At 42.5% G+C, this 24,834-nt stretch overlaps 2 protein-coding genes across 3 annotated transcripts in view; both read right to left on the bottom strand.

Annotated features, from left to right (window-relative positions):
* Positions 1-157, bottom strand: part of LOC135377823 (zinc finger protein 236-like) — a 38,970-nt gene extending 38,813 nt beyond the window's left edge. Inside the window, exon 1 of one of the 2 annotated variants that reach the window (XM_064610525.1) lies at positions 3-157. The gene's annotated coding sequence lies outside the window, so the exon portion shown is untranslated. The remainder of the gene's footprint in view (positions 1-2) is intronic. The other variant, XM_064610524.1, reaches the window with a different exon arrangement.
* A 1,534-nt stretch (positions 158-1,691) lies between these two features.
* LOC135377821 (protein VAC14 homolog) lies at positions 1,692-24,729 on the bottom strand. Its single transcript, XM_064610514.1, has 16 exons — positions 23,873-24,729; positions 23,406-23,556; positions 22,577-22,744; positions 20,257-20,319; positions 19,137-19,244; positions 17,902-18,011; positions 16,416-16,522; positions 16,210-16,344; positions 15,491-15,780; positions 15,356-15,421; positions 15,032-15,237; positions 14,763-14,937; positions 13,342-13,460; positions 10,281-10,360; positions 7,214-7,373; positions 1,692-1,922 (listed from the first exon to the last, which is right to left on the bottom strand). The coding sequence occupies exons 1-16, from the start codon at positions 23,971-23,973 to the stop codon at positions 1,763-1,765; spliced, it is 2,199 nt and encodes a 732-aa protein (XP_064466584.1). The 5' UTR covers positions 23,974-24,729; the 3' UTR covers positions 1,692-1,762.
* Between the last annotated feature and the right edge of the window lie 105 nt (positions 24,730-24,834).

Below are 24,834 nucleotides of genomic sequence, written 5' to 3'. Positions count from 1 at the left end.
ACCTTTGGCAAGAGATGTAGAATCGTGCCGCGTTCCAGAATATTTCCCTATTTTTCCAGCAAACTTCACACAAATGGCGGAAGGCGCGACGAGCTCCCGGATGCAAATTCACTCAGATGCCACGTGAGGTCGCGGTTGTCGGAGTATCGGAGCTCGATAGTGAAGTGTGAAGCGGTGTGAAGTCGAAGAATAGTTAAAAAGCAAGCGGGCTGGTGGCACAGACCCTTCACGAAAAAACCTTGACTATGAGACCTTATTAGTGCGCGCTTTTCTTGTCGTTCCTGGTCTCGGTTTCTTTTTTTTCTTGAATGACTTTTGCTAGAATGACGAGGGTAGGATTACACATAAAACAATTGATCGAACCTCGTTGTCCAAACCAGGCATTATTAGCTGATGGATGCGTTTTTTTTTTTTTGTTTTTTTTTGTCGAGTGATCACGTACCCTGTATCGTCACGTGACCTGAGAGCGACGAAAAATACTAGAGTGAAAGAAGGAATCGGACCGGGAGGTTATGGAGGTAGAGCGTACAGCAGAGCCAGCGGAGTGGTGAAAAGGCACTATAGCCACGAAAAGAGCTAGAAGAAAAAGGAAGAATTCTGAGCACGTTAAAACCATTAAAACTATACAAACTGCTTTGTTGCATGTCATGTGAGGAACAAAGTGATAATAGGAATTACGTTTGATGCGCTTGCTGAAGCAAACTAACTCGTGGGAGTTTAGTGCTCTGCCCGGTGCCGACAGTTCCGTGTAAAAGTAAAGTGTCTAACTCATAAAATACACACCAATGTAGCCAAGCCTTCTTGATCCAAACAATATGAACGTCACAGAGGAAGGGTGACACGAGCAAAGTCGAAAAGCAACGAATCTTCAACGCAAGGAGATCCAAACAGATTTATCCAGACCCCCCCATTCAAATGTTCAGTGACACCCCCCTAACTTTTTCAGCTGTGTACCCCCTACAAGGGGTGCCCTCGCGATTTCAGCTTTGGACACATGTCGGTAATGATATGTTAAGCTGCAATGACTTAACTACAATAATGACCCCCCCCCCCCCCGAATTTTTTCTAACAACCCTCCGTGCTTGGGATTCTGGATAAACCGCTGGATCCGAAAGTGCAGGAAGCAAAAAAATCCAATGAAGACAAATACACTACAGAAAGAACACAGGAAAATTCATCGGGATCCAGATACATCCCCTAAAATAAGCACTGTAATATCAGGCAAACTAGATCAACAGCAATAATCAAAATTTTACCCCAATGGCACCAAATTCAATGCCAATTCAATAATTGCCCATCTCCAATTATCATTGTGATAACAGTGTGTGTAAAAAAAATAAAAAACGAAGTAAATGGTGTGAATAAGGTACGTCTCAACTAAGCCAAAAATATTAGTGCAAAAATTAATGCAGGGGATACGTCATCAGGAGGTGCATCAGATATGATTCATTTGAGAATGAAATACCCACCACACCTAAAACGCTAACTTAGAGTACTTGTACTAGAGTAAGGTATGGCGAACGACTCATTATAAAATATTAGCATGCTGTACAGTGCAGCAAGGACGGACAGCAAAAATGCTAAGCTCGGAAGGCTATCAAAACAAACCAATAAGGACATGGTTGTGGCTTGGTCTAGTTATGGGAAAAATTATGTAGAGTGACTCAGGAATGTAGAGTTATGCCATTGGCTATTGTAGAAAAGGATCTAGTTTTATTCCTTGTCAAAGCAAATCACAGTTCATCACATGCACCAGTCTTATTCAGCTGTTGTATGAACCTGCATACACTCCTTCGCTTAGTCGAACTGTAGGCTTGGCCTTTTTGTGACGGTCTTGAACTTGCTGAAAGTGTTCTTGAAGCTCAATAAAGTTTATCTTGGCTGTGCAGTAGCGACTTTTTGCATCATCAGATGGCAATATCCTGCAAATTGGGAGAGAAGCAGCATAGAGCACACATAATTGTCTCGTATTTCGTTCTTATCGTGTTGTATGAAAAGTAAATTTTTACCCCTCCGTCATGTAATGCCCGAAGGGTCCTTGACGTAAATAAATAAAATAGTAATAATGCGCAGCAGACGGAAGACATCAAACACAGAGTGCTACGTAGGACGAACCAAGAGGATGCGGCCACCTGTCCAAGAGTGTCAGAAAACACTCGTACAGTGAGATCTGGGCCCGCTTGCACAAACGTTGAGGAAATTCCTCAGTGGCGAGGCAAATTTTTACAGGATTTTCATGATTACTCGCATGAAAAACGCGATTCTTAGGATATCCCTCGAAACTTTCATCTTGAGAGTCAGCTGGGTAGACTTCCCGGAGGGGGCCTGGCACCCCCCCGCAGTCGGCGCCTATGGCTTTGGCAGTGCTTTCTTGCACGCGCTACAGTCCTTAACTCTGTCCGTAAAGCATTGCCAAAAAGCTAGTGAGGAACAACGTTTGCGCAAGCGGGTCCTGGTTAAAACGAGCACAGCTTTACTGATACATTCGAGCCAGTTTATAACGATATTGACGGGGACACGAAATCCGATCGTTATATCAGAGTCATCGTTATATACTAGCTTTCGCGAAATCGCCGGTCGGGATCACGTCAACGAAGTAGAACGCTGCTGAACATGCACGTTGGTTGAGAGCACAAAAGCATTTTATCTAGCTCTAAATTGAGAGAAGCTTTGTGTGAAAAGCTTTTCTAAGGACAATATAACCGCCGATTACACGTGAGGCTCTGCACTTTTTGAGATCGACGACTTCGTCCAGTGCTCGTCATTCAGTACCGTAGTCATCATTTTTTAAATTCTGTGTTAGTGCCGCGAAGCAACTGTGGCTATTAGCGGCGTGCAGATGTGGACAGATGGAGACACGACAGCAAGAAGGAGTGGGGGACAGTGGGGGGGCGGCGTATATGCGTCCTGGGTCGACTTAAGGGGGAACTGTGCCGACATTCGTCCGGAAAGTCTTCGGAAAACCCAGAGAAAACCTCAAACAGCACAGCCGGCGGCAGGATTCAACCCACCACCTCCCATTCTTCAGCACGATCTAGGCTACATGTGTACTTCGAAATAAAGTGATCGAAATCCCCGTTGCAAAATAAACTACTGGAAATAAACGTTATTTGACTATAAAATGCACAGTCGCGCGCGGGGAAACTGCCAACAGCGAACTTAGACTAACCTAGACATCGAAATGCAAACACCGAACTTGAACCAACCTAATAATAAACTAACCAACGTGGCGTTCCGTCGTGTCTGCCCTGCTAAGCCTCACGGCCGCTAAAATTTGGCTTTCGTTCGCTAAAACGACTTGGCAGACATCAAAAACCCGTGAACTTGGGTGGTGAAATACCACGTTACGAAGCAATAGAGCATTCTCCTTGATTCGAGAACGGGAATTTCCAGACCGGGGATTTCGCAACCAGGAATATCGAGGTCCACCCTATCTGGGTGGTATTGTCCATCAGAACGATTAGAACGCGCAACGAGGTTTTGCACCGGTACAAAATCCGTCGAGCACGTGCAACTTCGTCGAGCCATGTGCCTTTCTTCGTCAAAACGTGGCCCGGAACGCCGGAACCGCAGACGCTATCGTAGAACACAGCGGGTGAGAGAACGTTGTGGAGAGGGAACAACGACGACCTCTATTTCTCGTTAGAGTCATTTATCGCGAGCCCCTTCGAAGTCGCGTCCGCGCGCCTTGCAACGCGCGCATCTCCTCCCTGTCAGTGATGCGCGGATAAACGATAGACGCACCGCGTTCACTTTATTGCTAATTGAGGCTAGGCTCATGAAAATGCCACCTTAATTTGTTTTCAATGAAAAAATTGAATCCTGCTTCTCGATTTTCACACGTTTTGCTGGCAGCCGGGAGAATTCTGATCGCTACACGCGAGCAAACGCTTTCACGACGATCGTTGTATCGATGTCTTGTTTACGTGTACTCCAATGGATGAGCTGACGAGAACAAACACTTTGATCGTAATATCGGAATCATCGTTATATTGAAGATCGTAATAAGCGGGCTCGACTATATCAGTTAGTACCAGTGACATCCCAGCTATGTGCACCATTCAACAAAAAACATGCTCATGCTCTTAACTAAAGGGCCAATGTCACACACCAACACACTGAGTGGCTTTTTTGTGCCTTCACATATGTAATCATCAAAGCACACAAAAAATACTGGAGTGAGCATCAGGTGTTTGTACCTTTTTCTGTGTGACTAGGAATAAAATTGTTGTGCTGCCCTGTTTTCAAAGGTGTCAAGCAACTATCGAGTTTCCTAAGAGAAGTTGTCATTTAGGCAGTAGTATTCAGCTAGTTTGGATGGTCGAGGATATACTCCAAAAGCCGGGAGAAGTATCGAAGCAAACTTTCGTTTACTCTGGCTTAACACAAAAGCTTAAAAACAATTAAAAACATAGACAACAACAGCAGCAGCAGACAAAAACATAGACATTTTGCCACCTATTCAGGTGGCATGATCACCTTGCCTCATGAAACTTGTGCTACACCACTGAGAGTAACCATCATACAGAACATACTATAAAGTAATCATTTCCACAAAGAAAACATTTTCCTGTTTTGAGTAGAACTGATTTAAGATGTGATATATGGGAATTTGCAAGGCACGTGAGAGGCAGTGTTTGGTTTTAAGCTCCTACTATTCAGACTTGTACGTAAATTAAATACTCTACTAAAATTATTCATTGGGGAGACAGGAAGGTTGAGAGAAAATTAACTTGTCTGTTTTGGTTGGCTGCTTTGCCACTTACACATGCATGGATTTCATGTAAAGTATTCTGAACTACCCCAGTCCTTCTCTGGCACAGCCCGCAGAAGTGGGTGAAGTCCTTAGGTTTAGTAGATACACGACCGGTAATCGAGAGATGTGTGTTTCAAGTCCGGCCACTGTCTGGGTTTTTCGATGACTGCCATATTTTGAATCTGTCAGTGTGAACAAACTATTAGACATTTTTCTGAAGGTCTCGCTCGTATGTTTGAGCTCCCCCCAGGAGAGACATCAGTTTCATGATCTCCACTTTGTTAACACCAAGCACCATAACTTGGAAGCACAAACCTAGAGTTGCTTATTCCACTGTGGCCTTTCCAAAGTAGTGAAAAGAGGGGTTTGTCAGACAGTGCAAAAAAAAAAAAAAAAAAAAAAAAAACTGTGTGAAATTCTTCTGAGTGTATGGTCTTACTTTAAATCGAAGTGCAGGCTTCCCACTGGGTATCATGAATATGACAATCTGACATGTTCAGGAAGTGGACCAGCATATAGGGTCACCAGACATGCGATCTACGTATACATAGAGGCAAGTCTCGAAAGTTATCACTGCCTCCCTAAAGTTAGGTAGTCTCAGCTCCATGGTGTACATGCATTGTAACAAGATTACATGCGCACACAAGAAGCATTAGCACACTCGGAAGAGAGAAACTATTTGAGAGAGTAACACCACACATAGAGAGAACTACCACACTGCAAGGAATTTGAGCTGAATATTGTGTGATAATGTAGGCGGCTTAACTAGTTACAACATTTCTTGTTTCCCAATAAACTTGTGTTTAGCAAGTTGTGTGGTTAGCACTGTCAGTGTCATATTCTTTGTGCTCCATTTGAGAAAAGTTAGTATGTCTACAAAATACCAGCTACCGCATCCGTAATAGTATAGCCAGATGGAGACGACTTCACATATGGTACCTGCACTCTTGCACAAACAACCATATTCCAGTTGTTCAGCATACCTTGTTAACAACATAGCACAAAGACTTCCAAATTGCAGTAATATGGCATCAGTCGTGCAACAAACATATCAACGAACACAGCGGCGTAGCCAGAAAAGTATTTTGAGAGGGCTTCTATGGGGACTTTACATGGGAGAGAATTTCCCCTCATTTCCCTCTCTCAAATGCACTACCAAAGGGACCGTTTTGGAGGGGGTTTGAACCCCCAGAACCCCCTCAGGCTACGCCAGTGAGCGAACAGGACAGATGCCCCCACAAATGTTCAATGCAGAAGAAAAAGAATACATATGCAGAGAGCAAATAAAAATGTATGAAAATTTCACTTCTTTAAGTCCAGGTGCAGCCCCCCTTTTGTTATTTGCTAATCTGGAGTAAGAGTTTCTTGTATGCCTGGAACTGTGGCACATCATCATGACAAGCACAATGTGTCGCACACTGAAAGGATGGCATTTGATATAGACAGGTGCTGCAAAAAAACTATAGTACAGAGGTATTACTAGTTCTACTACCATAGTATCTTCTCCGTGTTATGATGGATTTCAAGTGCTCAGGTGCTACTGCTCGCTCAGTGCCAAAACATGTGGATAAAGACCTATAGGGGAAGTTATGGCACAAAAAAGCTTAATTTTAAATTATCATCTGGCTTTAGGGTGCACTGGGCAAACCTCACAATTTCTTTTCCCTCTGAACATGTGCTAAGTGTGATTATTTCTTATAACCTAGCTACTTCTAATACAGCTGAACAGTGTTATTCCTGTTGTTATGAGTACATACAATGTGCCGTGTAAACGTGCCTGTGTTGCATAAAAAAAAAAAACTCCCCCTATTGTTGAGATATCAAACATTCCATTGTAATATTCGCTGTAATAGAAAGTTGTTTAATTCATTTTTAATTTTTTAAAATTTTAATTCCATGTTAGCACCGTGAAGTAACAATGGCTATGAGCAGCATACAGACGTGGACAGATGGAGAGAGGACAGCAGGGAGGAGTAGGGATGGGGGGAGGGGGGGGGGGGGTTAGTATTCGTCCTGAGCAGACTTCAAGGGGTAGTGTGACGACATTTGCCTGGAAAGCCTCAGACAGCATAGCCGGTGCAGAAATCTGAACCCGTGTCACCTCCGTGTTGGCGTGGAAGGCGATCATCCTAACCACCACACCATGCGAGCTGGTCTTAATTTAAATGACGGTTAAATGCTGCTATATGACATAAAGGCATGCAACAACAATTCATGCATCTAGAACAGATAGTGAACCAATGCAGTACTGAGTAGCAACACGTGACAACAAGCATTTCTGCAGTATTTCTTGCAGTATGCTGTATTTCTATGTTGTTAGGTATAAAAGGACGCATTTCAGAGTGAATAAATTACAAATAATGCTCCTTTAGCTCCCCACGTAAAGCTTAACTCACCTTTCCTCTTACATAAACCGTTATAACCAGGTCTCACGCAGTATGTGCCTTGTACGCTTACTTTTGTTCTTGTAATGGTGATAGTTGCACGTTGGGTACACAAGCCAAACGGGTTCGAAGAGTGTGAAATGCTTCACTTTGAGGCAGCAACATCAGCAAGCCATACAAGCTCTTCACCAAGTGAGAATTATGTGGAGTGTCGAGTAGCTGCAGCCTCAAGTCTGCAAAATTTGGGTACAATTGATACGAAGGCTCAGTTTCCAAGAAATAACTTCCTAGGTATGTGCTGATACATAGATACATGGCAATCAGAAAGAGCGATATCCTTATGTTATATCTTGTGCATATTATTATTATCTGATGTATATCTTTTCTGCACTTTTGTAGATGATACGGCAGGGAGGATTGTGGCCAAGGCAACACGCTACAAAGGTATGTAAGAATGGTTGCGCACATTTTAATTTAGATATGGATGAGTTGTTTGTCCAGCAAAATGCTTTGTTGGGCTAGTTGGTAATACAAGAGTTCAGAAAATCCCAGTGCTCTTTTCGCACGCATTGCATCCTGGGCGCTTGCTAAGCGGGGGAACAAAGAATAATCCTTCACATTTCGCTTTCGCTGACCTTGACATGTCGTGGACGATGGACAAGTAGGGGAGAAATCGGAACAGTTTGGAAGCCACCCGTTTCTTTCGTATTAGTGAACTCCCACAGTTCAAAGCTACGCTAAGCACTCTGGGATTTTTCTGAACTTGTCTATTCATTGCTAGACCGAAAAAAAACACAGCGCGAAAACGACAACCACGGGAGGAACATAAGACACACACGGGCGCTTACTCCAACCAAACTTTACTGCACTGAAGGGTGCGCAGCTACAGGAAAGAAACAGGAAAGAGCTGCTGAGAGTCTGTTCTTTCCTGTAGCTGCGCACCCTTCAGTGCAGTAAAGTTTAGTTCGAGTAAGCGTCCGTGTGTGTCTTATGTTCCTCCCGTGGTTGTCGTTTTCGCGCTGTGTTTTTCCCAGTCTAGCAACGAGTTGTTTGTACTGTGTTGCCACGACTGATGAAGACACATAAGTTTGCCATTTGAGACCCTATTCATCTAAACACACAGCTGCTCTTTGGAGAATGCCTTGGGTGTAATCTTTGTACATGATCCCTCCAGATCAACTGAAACCTCACAGCTACATATCACAATAGCATTTTCATCCGGAGTAGCATCAACAGCACACTCCAGGGATTCCCTTATTTAACTTTCGTTCTACTTCTTAGTACTTTTCCATCAATTTATTTGTGCATATGTTAAAGTTATTCTGTGTATGGTTATAACAATGAAACTCCTCAAAATAATCTGCACTTTGGGTTGAGTAAATATACTGTGTTCTCCCGCGTCACCCAGCATGCCACATATAAGCGAGGTAGACCAGCACGCAGCAAAAACTCGCATTTCGCAGCATGCCGTAAAATGTGGGGTAAACTTCCTTTCGTGGCAAAGTACAAAGCACAGCAAAGGGTTTCTTCCATAGAGGATTATGCCAAGGAATACCTGCCTGTGACAAATACCTACCAGTATCTTGTTGGCACATCTAGGTCAGAGGCCACAGAAAAGGGTTTGGGGATACATCACCCTGTTACATGCCCTGCTTTAGAGTTCAGTGCCACCACATGAAGCTAGGGAGATGGACCAAACAGAGAAACCTTGTGACAGGCTACCCTATCTACCAGGAACATCTGTGATAGATAAAGACAGGCCACACGGAGGACAGCATGGATGCTCTCGCACCTGAAGTTACTGAATCGCCTTCAAGCTCAACACCTTGAAAGTACTGGAAGAAGCCGTAGGTAACATTTGTGCTACTGCAAGGGCATTTGCTACTCCATGTCAGTGTGTGCAAAACTGGGCAAAATGTCAGGAGCAGTTAAAGGCTTGCACTGTAGTCAGTGACATTTCCATTCACAAGGAAAGGAACCTGCCATCCAACGAAGAGAGGCAAAAGAAACGCGTCGATATGGAGGAGAAACTGTCAGCCTGTATATCGCTCCAGCGCAAAAATGGCTTCCCTGTTTCTTCATTCAAGCACGATCAAGATACATGCTCAGCAACTAGCAAATGATGATGCTGAATCAAAGAATTTCCAAGCATCGAATGGGTGGCTGGAACGTTTCTTGAAGAGGCACGGTATTGTGAGCAGGGCAGTGACAAGTGTCGGGCAGAAAGTACCGGAGAATGCCCATTTGTTGTGTCGCAACTTCTTCACCTTCCATAACTCTGCTGTTGATGGAGCACCAGCATCCTGCATAGGAAATGTAGACAAGACACCTCTTTGGTTCGACATGCCACAAAGCCGGACACTGGACGTCAAAGGAGTGAAGCAAGTCACGTGCAAGACGACTGAAAAGAGAAGCTCAGGCAGACATGGCGTGGAACAGACCCTTTACAGCGACAATGAACCAACTATGGCTCGATTCGCTCCACAGTGGTGAGGTAAGTTCACAAGAACAGGGAAATGACTGAGCGCTTCATACCCGGTGGTCGCACTATGGGTTCAAGAAGCGTGGGTTCCTCAAGATCTTATCAAAGAGTCCTTTGTGACTCGGTGGGCACCAGGACAGCCGCTTGCATGCGACAGTGACAAGATCCACACTGTGCTTGGACACAGATGATCCACTGGGACTCGTGGACACAGAAAGCCAGAAGACGAAGGGGATTTAGTACCTACGATGAAGTACGCCTAAAAATAAAGTTTCATCTGCAGACACCAGCATTTTTTTTTTTTTAGTTCTCCAATTTTGCGGCATACCGCTGAAGACCACCTTTTGGATATCTGAAAGCTGGACTCCCTCCAATTATATGCCATGCCAGCTAATGCGGGGGAGTATGGTACCCCTGTGGGCAAAAAATGTGGAAAACTAATGGGATTTTGGTGAAAGAGGCATTTATAGCCCCTCCTCACAGAGATAACCTTAACTTAAGCATACATGGAAACAATGAACAGAGAAAGGGAGATGTATAGGAGGTTAGGGAAGGGGAACAATACATTTTCCACAAAGCCACACAACAAACGTTAATCTTCCAATGCACTTAAGGCTTGTTTTCAACAGACAATATGAAAAACAGTAGTGGGGCTCACATGTGAATATTGGTGACTCGATCAGCTGAACCAACTTGTCTATCTCTGTCAGAAAGTCTACCGTCACTTCCAAGTCACTACTGTTGATCTTAATTGAGGAACTTAATCACTGGATAACAAAGTTGAGGCTATCAGCTACTGCTTTTGCTCTGTGCATACCATGTCGTCCAGACTTTTAGGACTCCTTGGTTCTAAGAATCCCATGTATTTTGGTTAATACCGTTTTCAAGAAATGAAACTTTGCATGCGATGTAGGAACCGCTTGGCTTTGATGTAAGGGCCAACATATGCTGTAGCCACATGTGTTTTACTTCAAGTGTGCAGACCTTGCATATGGTGTCAGGATATTGGCATACGTTATGCAGATGTGTGCATCACAGAACGATTCACAAGACCTCATTCATAGCATAAGCTTAGAATAGTTATCTCACTCCTCACAAACTGGAACACACTAATCATAAGTGTTAAATTTAAGACTGTGCCATACAGAGTGCAAGGCACACTGCTCACCAGAGGTCGGCACTCGTGACCGCCGCTCACTCACGCCCTGCTCAGCTCTCCGCTTGCTCACTCATTCCCCGCTCAGCTCTTCGTCTGCTCGCTCGTGTTCACTCACCTTCAGTCAGCCCCCTCTTTGCTCACTCAGCCCATTTGCTCACTCATCCTCGGCTCGGCTTCCCGTGTCTGGCTGAGCTATCTGGGTGCTTACGCTCGCGTGCACGAAGTTGCCTCCTATTCTCAAGTGCTATCTTTAGGCTGTCAAGAGCGTGAAGAGCATGATATGAGGATAGTTGAGGTCATGTGATGGGTATTACATGAGGGTGAAATGAGGTTAGGGTGAGAGGGTAGTAATGTTAAGTGAAGTAAAAATGAAATCATGAGTTTTGTGATGCAAAGTGTAAGGCAGTGGCTTATCTGGAATAGCAAGTATGGGGGCAAGTCATGCTCAGTTCACCCCCCCCCCCCCACCCAATTTGAGCATAATTTCAGCTCACTCATGCTCAGCTCATTCACCACACTGAGTATGAATGAGCAAACTCATGAGCGAGTTTTGCTCATGCTCACTTTTCGTTTGCTCACTCATGCTCATGAGTGAATTTTCCGCATGTTCATATTCTCATTTTCGCTCACTCATCTCCTGCTCAGCTCTCCTTTTGCTCACTCATTTTGTGGTCAGCTTTCAGTTTGCTCACTGATGCTCAACTCGTCAGACTGAGCATGCTCATGAGCGAGTTTTGCCAAGGTACGCTGCTCACAGCACTCCAACTACAGCATCATAGGATATAGGACAAGCAATTAACCCATATGGTCAGCATGCATGGAATTATAAATCATATGGGTTACAGACATAGCTCTAAAAATACAAAGTTATATACAAGTTATCTGTGCAGCTTTAGCTTCCACCTTTTTCATAAAATCAGAGCAATGCCATGCTGGGCGGCTCGGACAGTAGATATGCCACGTGAGTGGTGAATGAAGTGATCATGGTGGGAATGTGTACAAAAGTGTTACTACTTCTGTGCTATCGGTGGGTTGTGCCTTTGGCTCCTAAGGGTATGGCACCTTGCTGTTCAGTTTCTAGCTGAAACGGGCATCACCATTTTGCAAAATTCGACCTGGGAAAAGTGGAAGACGTGTGCCAGTAGAACTATGAAAGGCGGTATACAGCACATTAGTACATGAAGCAACAAAAGTAATGCAGTGTACAGATATAAATAGATGAACAGAATACAGCAGGAAGCAACATGACATAGCGGGGGTTATTATACAGGGTGTTTGACGAAAACTGAGCCAAAGATTTTTAAAAATGGTTCACCGCACACCAAAAAGATGGGCTGCATAGTGTTACCAGTGGTGTGAGGGTACTCAAACATTTTGTTTTGTTCTGTAATTAATTAAATGAAATTAATTAGTCAGCTTTTTAGTTATAAAGATTAGAGCCAAAATGTCAATCGTGAAGTTCTAGCGGGCGACACGACGACACGAAACCTGTTGATTGCAACTTTGTAACTCTAACGGATCCTTTTTTTCCTGGCTCCAAAGACTAACTTTCGGGTTTGCAAAAATCGACGCGGGACCTGTCGCAGACGCACAAGGAGTGCCGGATTGCTGGATCACAGTGCTCTCGAGCGTCCTGTTATTGAACGAAGACGAGTCACAGTTCTCAGTGACATTTTGGGCTGACATTTTGGGCTGACATTTTGGCCTGACATTTTGGCCTGACATTTTGGCCTGACATTTTGGCCTGACATTTTGGCCTGACATTTTGGCCTGACATTTTGGCCTGACATTTTGGCCTGACATTTTGGCCTGACATTTTGGCCTGACATTTTGGCCTGACATTTTGGCCTGACATTGATGCCTCGCGTGTCTGCAACACAGCTCCCGGGTCTGTTTTTTGCAAACCCAAAAATCTTTGAAGCCGAAAAAAAAAAAAAAAAGGATCCGTTAGAGATGCAAAGTTGCAATCAACGGGTTTCGTGTCGTTTTATCGCCCGCTACAACTTTCCCATTGACATTTTGGCTCTAATCCTTATAATTAAAAAACTGACTAATTAATTTCACATAATTAATTAATTACAAAAAAAAATGTTTGAGTATCCTCACACCACTGGTAACACAATGCAGTCCATCTTTTTGGTGTGCGATGAACTATTTTTTTTTTTAACTTTGGCTAATTTTTCGTGAAACGTATATACATGGGCTGACCTCTTGCAAATCTGCAGTCAGCATTTGTCTGGAATATCTTACAGAAAAACCAGAGCAACAAGTAAGAAAGCCTGTAGTGGGACTCTGTAAGGTTCCAGTACACATGAATAATGGTGCTTGAGCCCACTTTGCTATATTCAAGGGACTACTCTACTCTATGTCATATGGGCGATGGATGAGTCAAGCAAGCATAATCTCTGCAAACTATATTATATGCAGGCCTGTTGATATGTATTTCCTAATGATGTCATAGGATTCATGCTATGCTGCATTTGTAATTGAATTTTAAATCATCTGCATCACTCGCTGCAAGAATATTTAGAATTTCTGAAAAGAAATCCATAAAGGATACAATAGGTGTAGTAGGTGGCAAGCATGCTGGTAGTTCTGTGTAAGTAAACACAGTGATATGGTAGCGACTGGGTTGTGGCACCAGGAACGATATAGGCAGCAGAACAGAGAGCAGCTCTCCTGCACAAAAGATATAGAAACATGTATATAAATGTTGTTTTCCTATGCTGTCGTATTTATAAGATTACGATGTAATCCGTCATGAAAGCCAGGCTATCAGTGGATCTCGTTCATTCACGGCATGCTTGAGGAGCTAGTGTCATGCCGTAGTGAAGTCCCGGATTCACATTGCCACGTAGTATCTTTTAATATTGCATGTGTTTTTATTTGGACATGGACAACAGAACCACAGAAGAGGTACTTCATTGCAAACAACCTAATCCGGGACTTTCCGAAGACTTTCTACGACTTTCCAATTTTTTTCTCAGATTGACATTTAGAAAAGTACATAAATAGTCCCAATTAATTAACTAGGCACAATAAATCACATCCAGACATGCGTAAGACAGCTGCTAACCAAATCCTGCAGGTTTCACCCTTAAATAATGCACCTTTTTTAAAAAAAAGCCTGGATCAATTGACTTGAAGCACTCTGTATATCTCAAATATTTCCAATCAATATTTAGTTAATACTGAAACCTAACATCAACATAAAGCTAGCAATACAAACAACAAACAATCAATACAAACAACACAGTTTGAAACACTTTTCATAATGTAAACTAAAGAAAATAAAGCTACCTAGGTTAAAGGGGCACTAAAGTGCAAGAAATTCTCTCTACACATTCAAAGATGCTGTTGCCTTGACAGCAATACAAAAGGAACAGGATTCCTCCTTTGTGTCGATCATCATTGATGTGCAAAGGAAACTGTGGAAAAGAAAGGAAAATTTATGCTTTCCCTCTTCTCTCCTTCTCAAGATGTGCTCTGTAGTGCCCCTTTAAGTAACAATGGTATGGGCTACTGCATTCATGAAAACCATCAGCATTTGTGATGGAACATGACAAAGAATTCTAATGAACATTAGCCATCAAAAGGAATGGTTCTGAGAAAGGTTATGCTCTTGAAGGAATTTTCGTTACCCCGCATGTGTGCAGATATGCAATAAAATGCCACCAACAAACAAATCTGGTTGCACAATTTCTATAGCTAGCAAAAGAAGAAAAAAACTGCACAACAAGTTCTACAGTGCCATAAACGTGCACATTCTCTCGTCAGATATCTATCGTGTGATCTCTCTTGTTCAAGTGCCAGCAAAACAAGGGCCCCTGAAGCCCATGTGAGCTGATTAAATGATATTTCTGAATGAAAACTTTAAGAATTGTTCATAGACGTATGTGAGTGATAGCTTTATCTAATGCAGCAACAAGGCTCTACGCCATTGTTCTCTGAATGCAATTTAACACAGAACTGCAGGTGTACCTCAGTCTTGAGATCTTTGAGGTGGTTTCTTAATTCAAAGAGCTCTGTGGAAGTGAGCAAAATGGTGTTGAGAGTTTGGACCATGTGACTCGCAAAACACAAATCTTCCTTAGTCAGCAGGATATTAGCCATGGTACGGTAGATATCCTCAGCACTGAGTAGCATGCACAGTTGCCTAAAAAAGAAACAGAAATGATGCAGACAACCCATTACAGATGCACACGTGCTCACTTTGTGCTCTACGCTTCAAAAATAGAGTAACTACACACCTTATGATAAACGAGCCTCGGTCTTCCAAAAGTTGGCTGTCCGAAGAAAAAATATCAAGAAGAGAAAACATGAACTTGGTGAAATAGCTGTTCATTCCACTTGTAGAGCTATCTCCAGCATTCACACCACCCTCTGGTGCTGGCTGTTTACAGCCAGCAGTAGATGATGAAATTTCTGCTAATACTTCTAGGTCCAGAAGCACGACCTGCATTGAAAATACAGTAACTTGCTTCAGGAACATAACAGATACACTTAAAAGTTACAGTAAGGATAATGCTTCAATAAAGAAATGTAATCAACTGCAACAAGAACAAATGTTGCACCTCGTCTGAAGGGTCAGAGAGAGTTTGTAATAAGACTGGAAAAATCTCTTCAACTTGCCGAAAAATCTGAAAAAATAAGGTTTTGTAGCGGACTTTGCTTGTATGCGCTATGAAATCAATTTCTAATACCCACACCTTGTTAGGAATCTTGATATACAGATGAAAAAACCACCGCAACACAGCAATTCGTGTCTGCATTGAAACATGCAACAGCTGTCTTGACAATACGTTGACCAGCAGGGTAAGATCTAGCTCTCTATCGAGAACATCAGCTGCTTGAGAAACATCTGCTGCTGGATGACCCTCTGTGACTCCATCCTCTCTCTTCCCTGGGTGCTCCTTCACCTCGGCAACATTATTGTCATCTTCCAACGTGACAAGCTGCATTAGACTGTGGTTTACTGCTTTTGCTGTCTCTCGAATGTCTGTTGGGAAAGAAGGAGACAATTAGGAATTTTTTGCCTCACATCCCCTATTTGTTCAACAGCAGTTTTACATCTCAATACAGTTCATGTCAACCCTTGGTACACTGCATTTCAGGTACACGCTTATGATGATGTACAATTTTTTACTTCTGTCAGGTCCATGGTTTTGAGTGTTTGTTGTTATTGCTTGTATTGACTGCCATCCCTTTCCGATTTCCCCTTATCTCTCAACCACTTCCATTTGCTGTTTATGTAAATTTGAATGGGGGGCTCTAGGCAAAAGTAAGTTAAGAAGGCACAGTAAAAGTTATCTGATAATGGTACCTACAATATTTCACTGGATGGCCCTGCACTGCATATACACAGCACCTGTACCACAAAAAAAGATCGATATATCCTGGAGAAAGGGTCTGCATTTTTCAGGCTTACTTTTTCTGGAGTCATCATAGGCCAAGGCTGGTAGAACAGCTTCCAAAATGCCAGATGCATGAGGCAGAAGCTTGCATCCTGCTAAATTCACAAATTCCTTCATCCAGGTAATGGCTGTATATTGCACCATTTCCTCTGACAAATATAAAATCAAAACATGGTTAATTGTTACATACTGAAAATTCAACTGTATCTCAGCATCTTACCTGGAGAATGTGAGTGATTTATAAGTATTACAATCATAGCAGCAAAGTCAACCTTCTGTGGCGCCTTAATGATATTTCGCAGAAATTCACTTAACGTTGTCTCACACCTACAAGGAGAGAGAAATGTTACCAAACATGTGAAAGACACATACACAGATAAATGCAATTATGCACAGGTAATTTAAGAGCTAATTTTAATAGGAATGTAGAAATTAAATAATAAAAGGTACATACAATATGTCAAGCTGTATGCTAAGCAGAGATTTCCCTACACCCGCCCAAGGGGGTTGTACACCCTCCCTGCATTTTTGCAACACCCCCCCCTGAAATTTTTCAGGTGACCCCACCCAACTCGGCCACCAACACATTCTGGTAGTGAGTCCGGCGCTGCTAATTACATCCTGCACAGTCAAACTTATGCTGTAGGACCACAGTCATTCAGATGATCGTACCATGGATTTGTCCAAAATCATTTGAAAGTGACTGTTCAATGCATACATTGCGCGCATGTACCAGCAAAAATGTGTGCGGGCACGCAAACTCAATGTGGATCATCAAGAACCATTTGCGCCCAACTCAATCAAGCAAGGTATTCTGATTTTTTTGTGTAAGGTTTTCACCTTTGGTTGCTCATTGAGCTTCGTGAGACAAGGTGCTAGTCTTTTTTCTTTGTCGGTCGTGCGATTATGCATATTAATGTTGAAATGCCATTCATAATGAATCTATATTCTAATGTACTGTGTTCTAACGTAATAACATGTACTAATAAAACGGCAAAGCTGTGCAGATATGTCACAATTGTGCCACGATTCTTTCCGTGTCTAAGAAAAATTCTTTAAGTGCAACGTTCACCAAGTATAGCCCCCCCTTGAAAGCTTGCCCCCCCCCCAGCAGTGAATTTCTGGGGAAATCACTGATGCTAAGTAAACAATGTGTCTACTATGTAGTTTATGGGTATCAAACACACAATCTGCAGTGTCCTGTCTTATGCAACCTGTATTTGAAATGACACAAGTATGTGTAATTAGGGCCCTGTGTTTTCCAGTTCCATGTTTTGCGAAAATCGGGATGGAAAAGCAGATTTTTGGGTGGACAATAAAAATACAGCACTTGTAGCATTTTACATGAACACGAGACGACGAACAGCCGTGCTGAATCCGTCGGCATGCAGGGTAATTCAGTGTAGGGTAATCCAGTAATCGTGTGTAAGGTAACAGAGTGCCAGTATTGGTGGCTGAATTGGCACCTTGCCTAGTTAGTTTTTGGAGTTTCTTGGGTTAACCGAAGTGACGATGATGCAAATCAGGGGGTAAAAACCGGTTTTATAGTGTTTTACCCTAAAACACAAGGCCCTATGTATTATATGTTGATCTTTGCTCCCCCAATACATTTTCAGTTGTACAATAGGGACAGAACTTAACAGTGGTTTGTCGTAAGACATCCACATAAGTCGATTTAAGTTACTACAGTATTTTTAAAAACTTGCATTTTCTTCAACTCCACTGAAGGGTCTTCAAGGATCTTGAACAACCCATCCAAGATCTCAGGTAAGAACACCAGCATGTCAATGTCTGGCACAGAATTCATCACAGAAACCTGTAGAAATGGGAAACTTCTGGATGGAACAAGTGTGCTGCCAGTGTTACAGCCAAACTTCATTGCAGCAATGTTGCACAAGAGGTGTAAGTTTGTTTGTGATATCCAAAACAACATGCAGAATTTAAACTGCCCAATGTATTATTACCATTCTTAGTACTGCTACTGTTATCACCATTACCATCATTGTCATCATCAGCATCATAACCGTTATCGCTATGACAGTTGCTAAGTATGGCATAACAAATTTTCTCCTCAGAAAAAAACTGTTGCAATGCCAGAGGGCCCAGAACAGACCCATCTATTTTCTTGCACTCTCACTCCGAGGCACAACAAAGTACTGGTCACACGTGTGCTTTGCGGAACCAATGCAGAAGATATTGTATTCCGAGTAATGCCCTTGCAGAAGGAGTTGCTGCAAGCATTTATGTATTATCCTATTACTACAGGCTACATGCATATGATGTACAAGACTACAAAAACAGTGTCACACTGTGTTAAAGAGACAGTCCTGGGCCATCCATTAGTCATACATTTAGTTTTGTCCACAACCATCTCGACCAAACCACGACCATGGTCGTGGTTTTGTCTGATAGTAAGATTTTTTAGGCTTTTTTTTTCCATGGTGCCTATGAACAACTAAACATCTAGGTAATGGTAAACACAGTATAGTTAGGGCCTGAAGTTTTGGGGTTTAGCCCGATTCTTCCTCGAATTTGCACCCTGAATTGAAGGTTGCCTCTTTAGGGTGAAACCCGATTTTTACCCGGCAAATTCCCCACACTAAGACGTCTGTAGGAATGCACACTAACCTGTTTGGCAGCCAATGCAGTTACATCACCGTCTGTAGCAAACCAGTACAGTTAGTTAGAGCAACTGAGCCCAATTTCTCCCCAAATTTAGCATACTCAAAGTTTTTCCACCCAAATTTGCATGAATTTAGAGCACATGTTTATTTATCTAATTTTTACTCCCCCCCTCCCCTCCAAATTTAGAAAAAGAATATTTCCTTTCAGGCTCTAAGTATAGTGCAATGCATGGAGTGCAAGACAGATGACAGGTAGGTTCTAAACAAGATACGAGAAAGATATCAAAATGAAGAGGGGGAAATGTCATGATTCTTACCCATGAAACAATGAACGTTCTTGCAAAGCGGTTGCTGGCATATATTCTTTCCCGCAGCAGAAGCATGAATGCTGCCAGGTCGAAAGAGGAACTTTCAGTGACAATGTCCTGCAGGGCACCAAATATTGTAATGGAATAAAGAGGGCAGAGTTGTAGAAGTACCTCAACGTTGCTACAAGTAATTAAAATAAAATATAACAAAGTAGTGAAACAGAACTTGAGTTGCCAAATTACTTTGCAAAAGCAATGAGTTTACTTTATGCTTAGCCGTAATGTGTAAAACCACTTCCTACTGCTTTTCTATTCAGTCACCATACAATGCTGGTGTGTTCGAGATTACGCAAGGGAAAGGGTGTGCAAGGAAGGATTCAGGATGGCTGTTCTGCTCAACTAGGAGTGCGACATACATGCAATAACGGCACTATAGTTTCGAAATTGACCGGGACGGATGCAACAGTCCCTTTAAGCTAACAAAGATGGCCATAACAATGTACGCTCTCTGGACAGCAGGAAGGGGGTAGTAAGCATCCTGGGACGACTTTAGGGGGAACTGGGCCAACATTCGTCTGGAAAGTCTCCTGGAAAACACAGGGAAACCTCAGACGGCACAGCCGGTGGTAGGATACAAATCCACCACCTCCCAGTATTCAGAACGACCTTGGCTACCACGACCGAGAAGATGCTTTTACCCACCCGGCCATGCAACTGGTAAAGCCATGATTACAAAACCTGCTGTCAATTTACTTCTTAAGTGTGAAGTGTGAAGAAGTGCAAAGTTTGTTCACCTACTACAAGAGGACATCAAAGTGCTTTTATGCAAAAGGCATGACCTGTTACACGTCTTTCTAGATACACATTTCATAAACGTTTACGCTACATCAGTACTGTTTTTGTCCCAAGCTGTGTCCTCCTGTCTTGTCTCTGATTCACTGCTTGTTGTAAACCATGCATTGCAAATTAATGTGTCATTGCCCATTAGTGACACATTCTCTCACAAGGTGTACAGTCAGCAGCAAGAATGTTTTCTGTTTCCAACATACATCAGATTGCATGCGCTGTGTTAGTGGACTAGCGTGAGGAGTGGATTAAACAAGTACGGGAAATGCAGGTATTACGTTACCTTCAATAATCGGTCAAGTAATTCACATCCATTCTTCACATTTTGATCAGGATCAGCTGCAAGCTGAAACAATGGTGTTATGTGGTTTCAGAAAACTAATCAATAGAGTAACATGGTCAACTAATACTGGTAAATATCGAGAGCACTGAAGATATTGTATTTCTTTCTGTCAATTGAAATGGTTATAGTCGTATAAATGAACAGAGCCCATCAATATTTGTAAAACAATTTTCAAAACTAAATAGTAGTTCTGCATGACATATGGAGAGGTCTACATCAATTTTCATTCTCATGCCATGTTGGTGCCTGACATAGCTTCCAATCTAGTGGTGCAAGTTGCCTCTGTGGAGGAACAAAGAACGCAGCCTGAACCTTGTACGATCGTATGCCGTGCTATTTCTCCATGGCGACACAGAGTGGTTTAGTGTTTTAAAATGAAATAATGAAAATTACACAGCACGGATTCAGTTCGGACCGTGTGTTTGCTTTCGTAGACCCTAATCTCGAGGTTTCAGTAATAGGAATTCTAATCACCAGCTCGCTTGCTTTTTACCAAGAATGTGCCTATGCATTATTATTTGAAGTACACTCCACATTATTTGTATTCCAGTTGTTAACTGCCAATATCAAAGTCAATTCTAAGGTACAGTAATGCACAGCCCTAATAATGCCATGGCATAAATACTGGCAGTAAAATATTCTCGTATGCAGGCTGTCCCAACTAACACGCACCACGGCTTAGACTGAGCACAAAACCAATTAAATGTTGCTTGCAGTCATGTGTCATGTGTCGTACTTGCCAGTATTTTTGTCATTGGGCCTAGTTAATTTAATTAGGTAAAGCCGATTAGGTTCGTATGGGCTCTCAGACTCCTTTTACTATACCGGGTGTTTCACAAAGGTCCTCTGGCTGAATAATTCGTAAACGGGTGGCGCTAACGAATAGCTTTCTTTTCAGTCAGCATCCCTGAGACATCGGCCAAGAACTGAGCAGTGAGCGGCTCATTTGCATATACTCACTAATTACATAAAATTCCTAACTTTTAAATTTCACTTTGTACACTTTCAGAACCTCTGTTTTACCGATCGAAACCTCAAGCAAAAAATATTCCAGAAAAAAAAAAAACTAGTCGACACTAGTGATTTTTTTAGTACCGTAATTTCACATGTATAACCCGCAGCGTATCCACAAATTTTCCAATGGAAATGAGCGCCAGGTACAAAAGGGATTAGGATCCCTGACAAGGAACCTGGTCCTCTACAAGCAGTCAAAATGATTTTAACAATAGTTCACAGGACAATATACATTTTTTGACAGCTTTAAAAACAGTAGTGATTAATGCTAACAACATTTAACATCAACAGAATAATATTATAACAGTTCCAGCCATTTTTCCAATGAATTAATCTACAGAGGTCAAGATATATGCATTCAATAACACTTCCATCAGTGTTCTTTTGTTTACAGGTTGTTTCTACAGGTTTGTTTTGTTTTTGTAACTGTTTTGTGTTGTCCCCTCTAACGTCATTGGTGACGTGGCATCACACCTTCTCCTCCTCGTTATACCCGGAGTGGCAAGTTAAGGGTGAACGCGCAGGGCCATGTTTATGTGAGTTTTTTTTTTTTTCTTCTGGGAAACAAATAGCATGCATCAAAACCTTTTGCGCTATTCGGTAAAATGACACACACACTTTCATCAGACATCTTAATCTGAAATTTTTTGGGATGGCCCTCTGTACTCCTTTAAAGTGGATCTTTAGGTGTAGAGTACATTGCCTTTGGTTAAAACTGGAAAAAAGTGATTTTTCTATTTTTAAAAATTACTTCTATAGTTACATATATATCTTGGTGCACGTTAGTTGAGACCCCCTGTATTGTCATGTCATCTGTGAGGAGATCAGTGAAAGCAGAAACTGGTGCAAAAACATGAAAGCAATGACGAGCATTCATCAACATGGCCCTTAACTTTAAAAAACGGTGAAACACTGACGTATGTGCAAGCAGTAAGCTGCATACTGCATCGTGAGTCGAAGCAACGGCGTGGGCGAGTTGGTACATACTGACACAAAAAACAGCGCAGAAACGGGACGTGAAGTAGACTTCAGACTTCACATCCCGTTTCTGCGCCGTTTTTTTTGTGTCATACTGCATCATACACTTGGACCCTCCTACTATCATTAATTGGATACTTTCATAATGATATAGATAAAAGATTGAGATTGTACCTGTGATAGGCAAATGGTAATGGCTTTCTACAAATTAGTAATGGTGTTTCCTGAATGGTAATAGCACAAAGATAGTTGGCACACTGAAATCTACCTTGCTCAAACAATCAAATATATCATTGAAGTTTGGGAGCACTGAGCCTCTTGCCACCTTGACGACATTATATAATGCCTCACAAGCGTAATATCGTACTCGGCTTTCAGGATCACTGAGGCATGCCAGAACGGGCTTTACAAGATCATCCACATACAAAGAAGCATCCTGCAAAAGCAAAGAAAAACATAAACATACAAGTCATGGGGTGCAGCATTTCATGGTTGTGAAAAATTGTGACCATCTATCCTGAAACTCAACCCACATGTCAGCTGTACCAATGACATTGTTATGAAAAATATGATTAAGAACGAATTAAGATACAGAGAAAGACTCAGGTCAAAATAAAGTCGTTGCTCCGTGCAGAAGTTAGAGCCTTGCATAGTTGAACGAGACTTTCACAAGAAAAAGATTCTGTCAGTAGATGTCAGAACTTCAAAGCATCTTTTTACAGTACAGGCATGTTTACATTTCTTACGTGTTGTGTCATTAAGGTGCAAATGTGCTTTGAACTATGAAAAGCACTCTGAAACTCAGTCAACTATCATTATTATTAACAGAACCACTTTTAAACTTGTTTTACAATTTATCACAGGCACCACAGACTGCCTGACTTTGTTTGAATGATGAAACCTTGATCCTCCAAGTACTGAGTGTATCTGTAGTGTGTATAGTGATGGTGCAATGCCAGTGACGATCACTATCAACAGACACACATCATATGATGCCACCACAGTATCAACCAATATGACAGCCACAGGGTGTATAATCATAGCGCTAATCAACAGCAGGTTACATTCATAATATGAAAAGCAAAATGACTACGTACCTTCCCCAAAGCAATTGACATTGCTGCTAACCCAATTAAACCTCCTTTACGGCTGTTAGGATTATGGGACAACGTGAAGTCCTGGCCCAAAAGTTTCAAAAGCTTTTGAATTTCAGCAGTACGGTTCTTGGCAATGCAGTCTTTCACCATTCTAAAAGAATTATAAAGCAACAGCTACAGATGCAGTTAAAGGACAATTGAGTCATTTTATATTGTGGCAAGAAGCAAAGATCGACGATCACGGGACATACTGCATTAAGAGCTTGATGAGCTAGGTTAATCCTAAATATTTGTAGTTACTGGAGCAAACTGGCCTATCCACACGCAATAGTGTAAGCCCAGCATGCACGATCTATAAATAAATTTCGGACAATTAAGTTGCTTGCAAAGTGTATCAAGAATGGTGCGTTATAAAACTTTCTGGCAAAGCACAACGAAAATTCATAAGATAACGCCCACTGACTTACTTTTCAATTTCCATGGCAGCAGTTTTCCGTTTTTCATATAGCTTGTCGTTTAAAGCGCGCACGCAGGCAGCGCTTAAAGGTGCGAAATCCTTTTCCATCATGGTTTAATCAGCCAATGCAAGCTTTTCTTGCTGTAGTTCAAAAGTGCCCACTGCTATGTTGTTGATTTCGAACACTATTCATTGCAAATCGACGGTGATATCATTGCCAGGTTGAGCTGTTACAAATGACATGCAGCATACATTTCCTCATGAGAAATGCAACTCACGCGCAAAAAAACAACAACAAACAAACAATGCCTTTTCTGTGCCTATACAGTCTGCACCGACCGGACAGGATTACTGGGATAAACCGGGATAAACTACCACCACAATCCTGGCCAATCCTGGCTTGACTTGGCACTTGGCCAGCTTGGCTTCTTCCTCTTGGCTATCCGCTATACTTTTTTTTTTTTTTATACTGTTGGTTACAACTTTGTATCGGGTGGACAGCGCAGGCACCCATGCACCTGGATGCCTGCACGTCCTAGCCGCGTCAATTTAGTTAAGTTCGCATTCAACAATCACCACTGTGACTTCGTCCAGTTCTGTGCGTGTGCGCCGATGGCAGTGTCGCCGTCGCTGTGGCCGGAGGCGGCATGGCGGCATCACGAGATCACGAGCGTGGTGGTGTCTCATAAAAAATTCAAATATGGGAGTCGTCGAAAAAGCCAGACAGCAGCGGGATTTGGACCACGGTGGTGGTGGTGGTGGCGGTAAAGGGGCTCGCCGTTGTTGGCCTCACAGAGGTGGGCAAAGTCAGTCACGACCACTGATCTCTATATAAACCTGGATCAGCCTGGATCGCGCATAGGAGAGGGGCTCGTGGGAGAGAGGTGCGGCAACCGGCCGCCATGTTGGAGGGCCCACTGGCGCCGGCTGCTCCCATAGGAAACAATGGGAAGCGATTTGATTCGGAGTATT

This window comes from Ornithodoros turicata, chromosome 1 (genome assembly GCF_037126465.1).
Source record: "Ornithodoros turicata isolate Travis chromosome 1, ASM3712646v1, whole genome shotgun sequence".
NCBI lineage: Eukaryota > Metazoa > Arthropoda > Arachnida > Ixodida > Argasidae > Ornithodoros > Ornithodoros turicata.
This window is presented reverse-complemented; position numbering and strand designations above follow the sequence as displayed.

Coding starts and splice junctions, on each gene's coding strand:
- LOC135377821 (XM_064610514.1), bottom strand. CDS start 23,973: ATGATGGAAAAGGATTTCGCACCTTTAAGCGCTGCCTGCGTGCGCGCT. Junction 15,238..15,355: donor TCTCTGACCCTTCAGACGAG/GTGCAACATTTG, acceptor TTTTCAATGCAG/GTCGTGCTTCTGGACCTAGA. Junction 10,361..13,341: donor TGCCACCTACTACACCTATT/GTATCCTTTATG, acceptor TAAGATCAACAG/TAGTGACTTGGAAGTGACGG.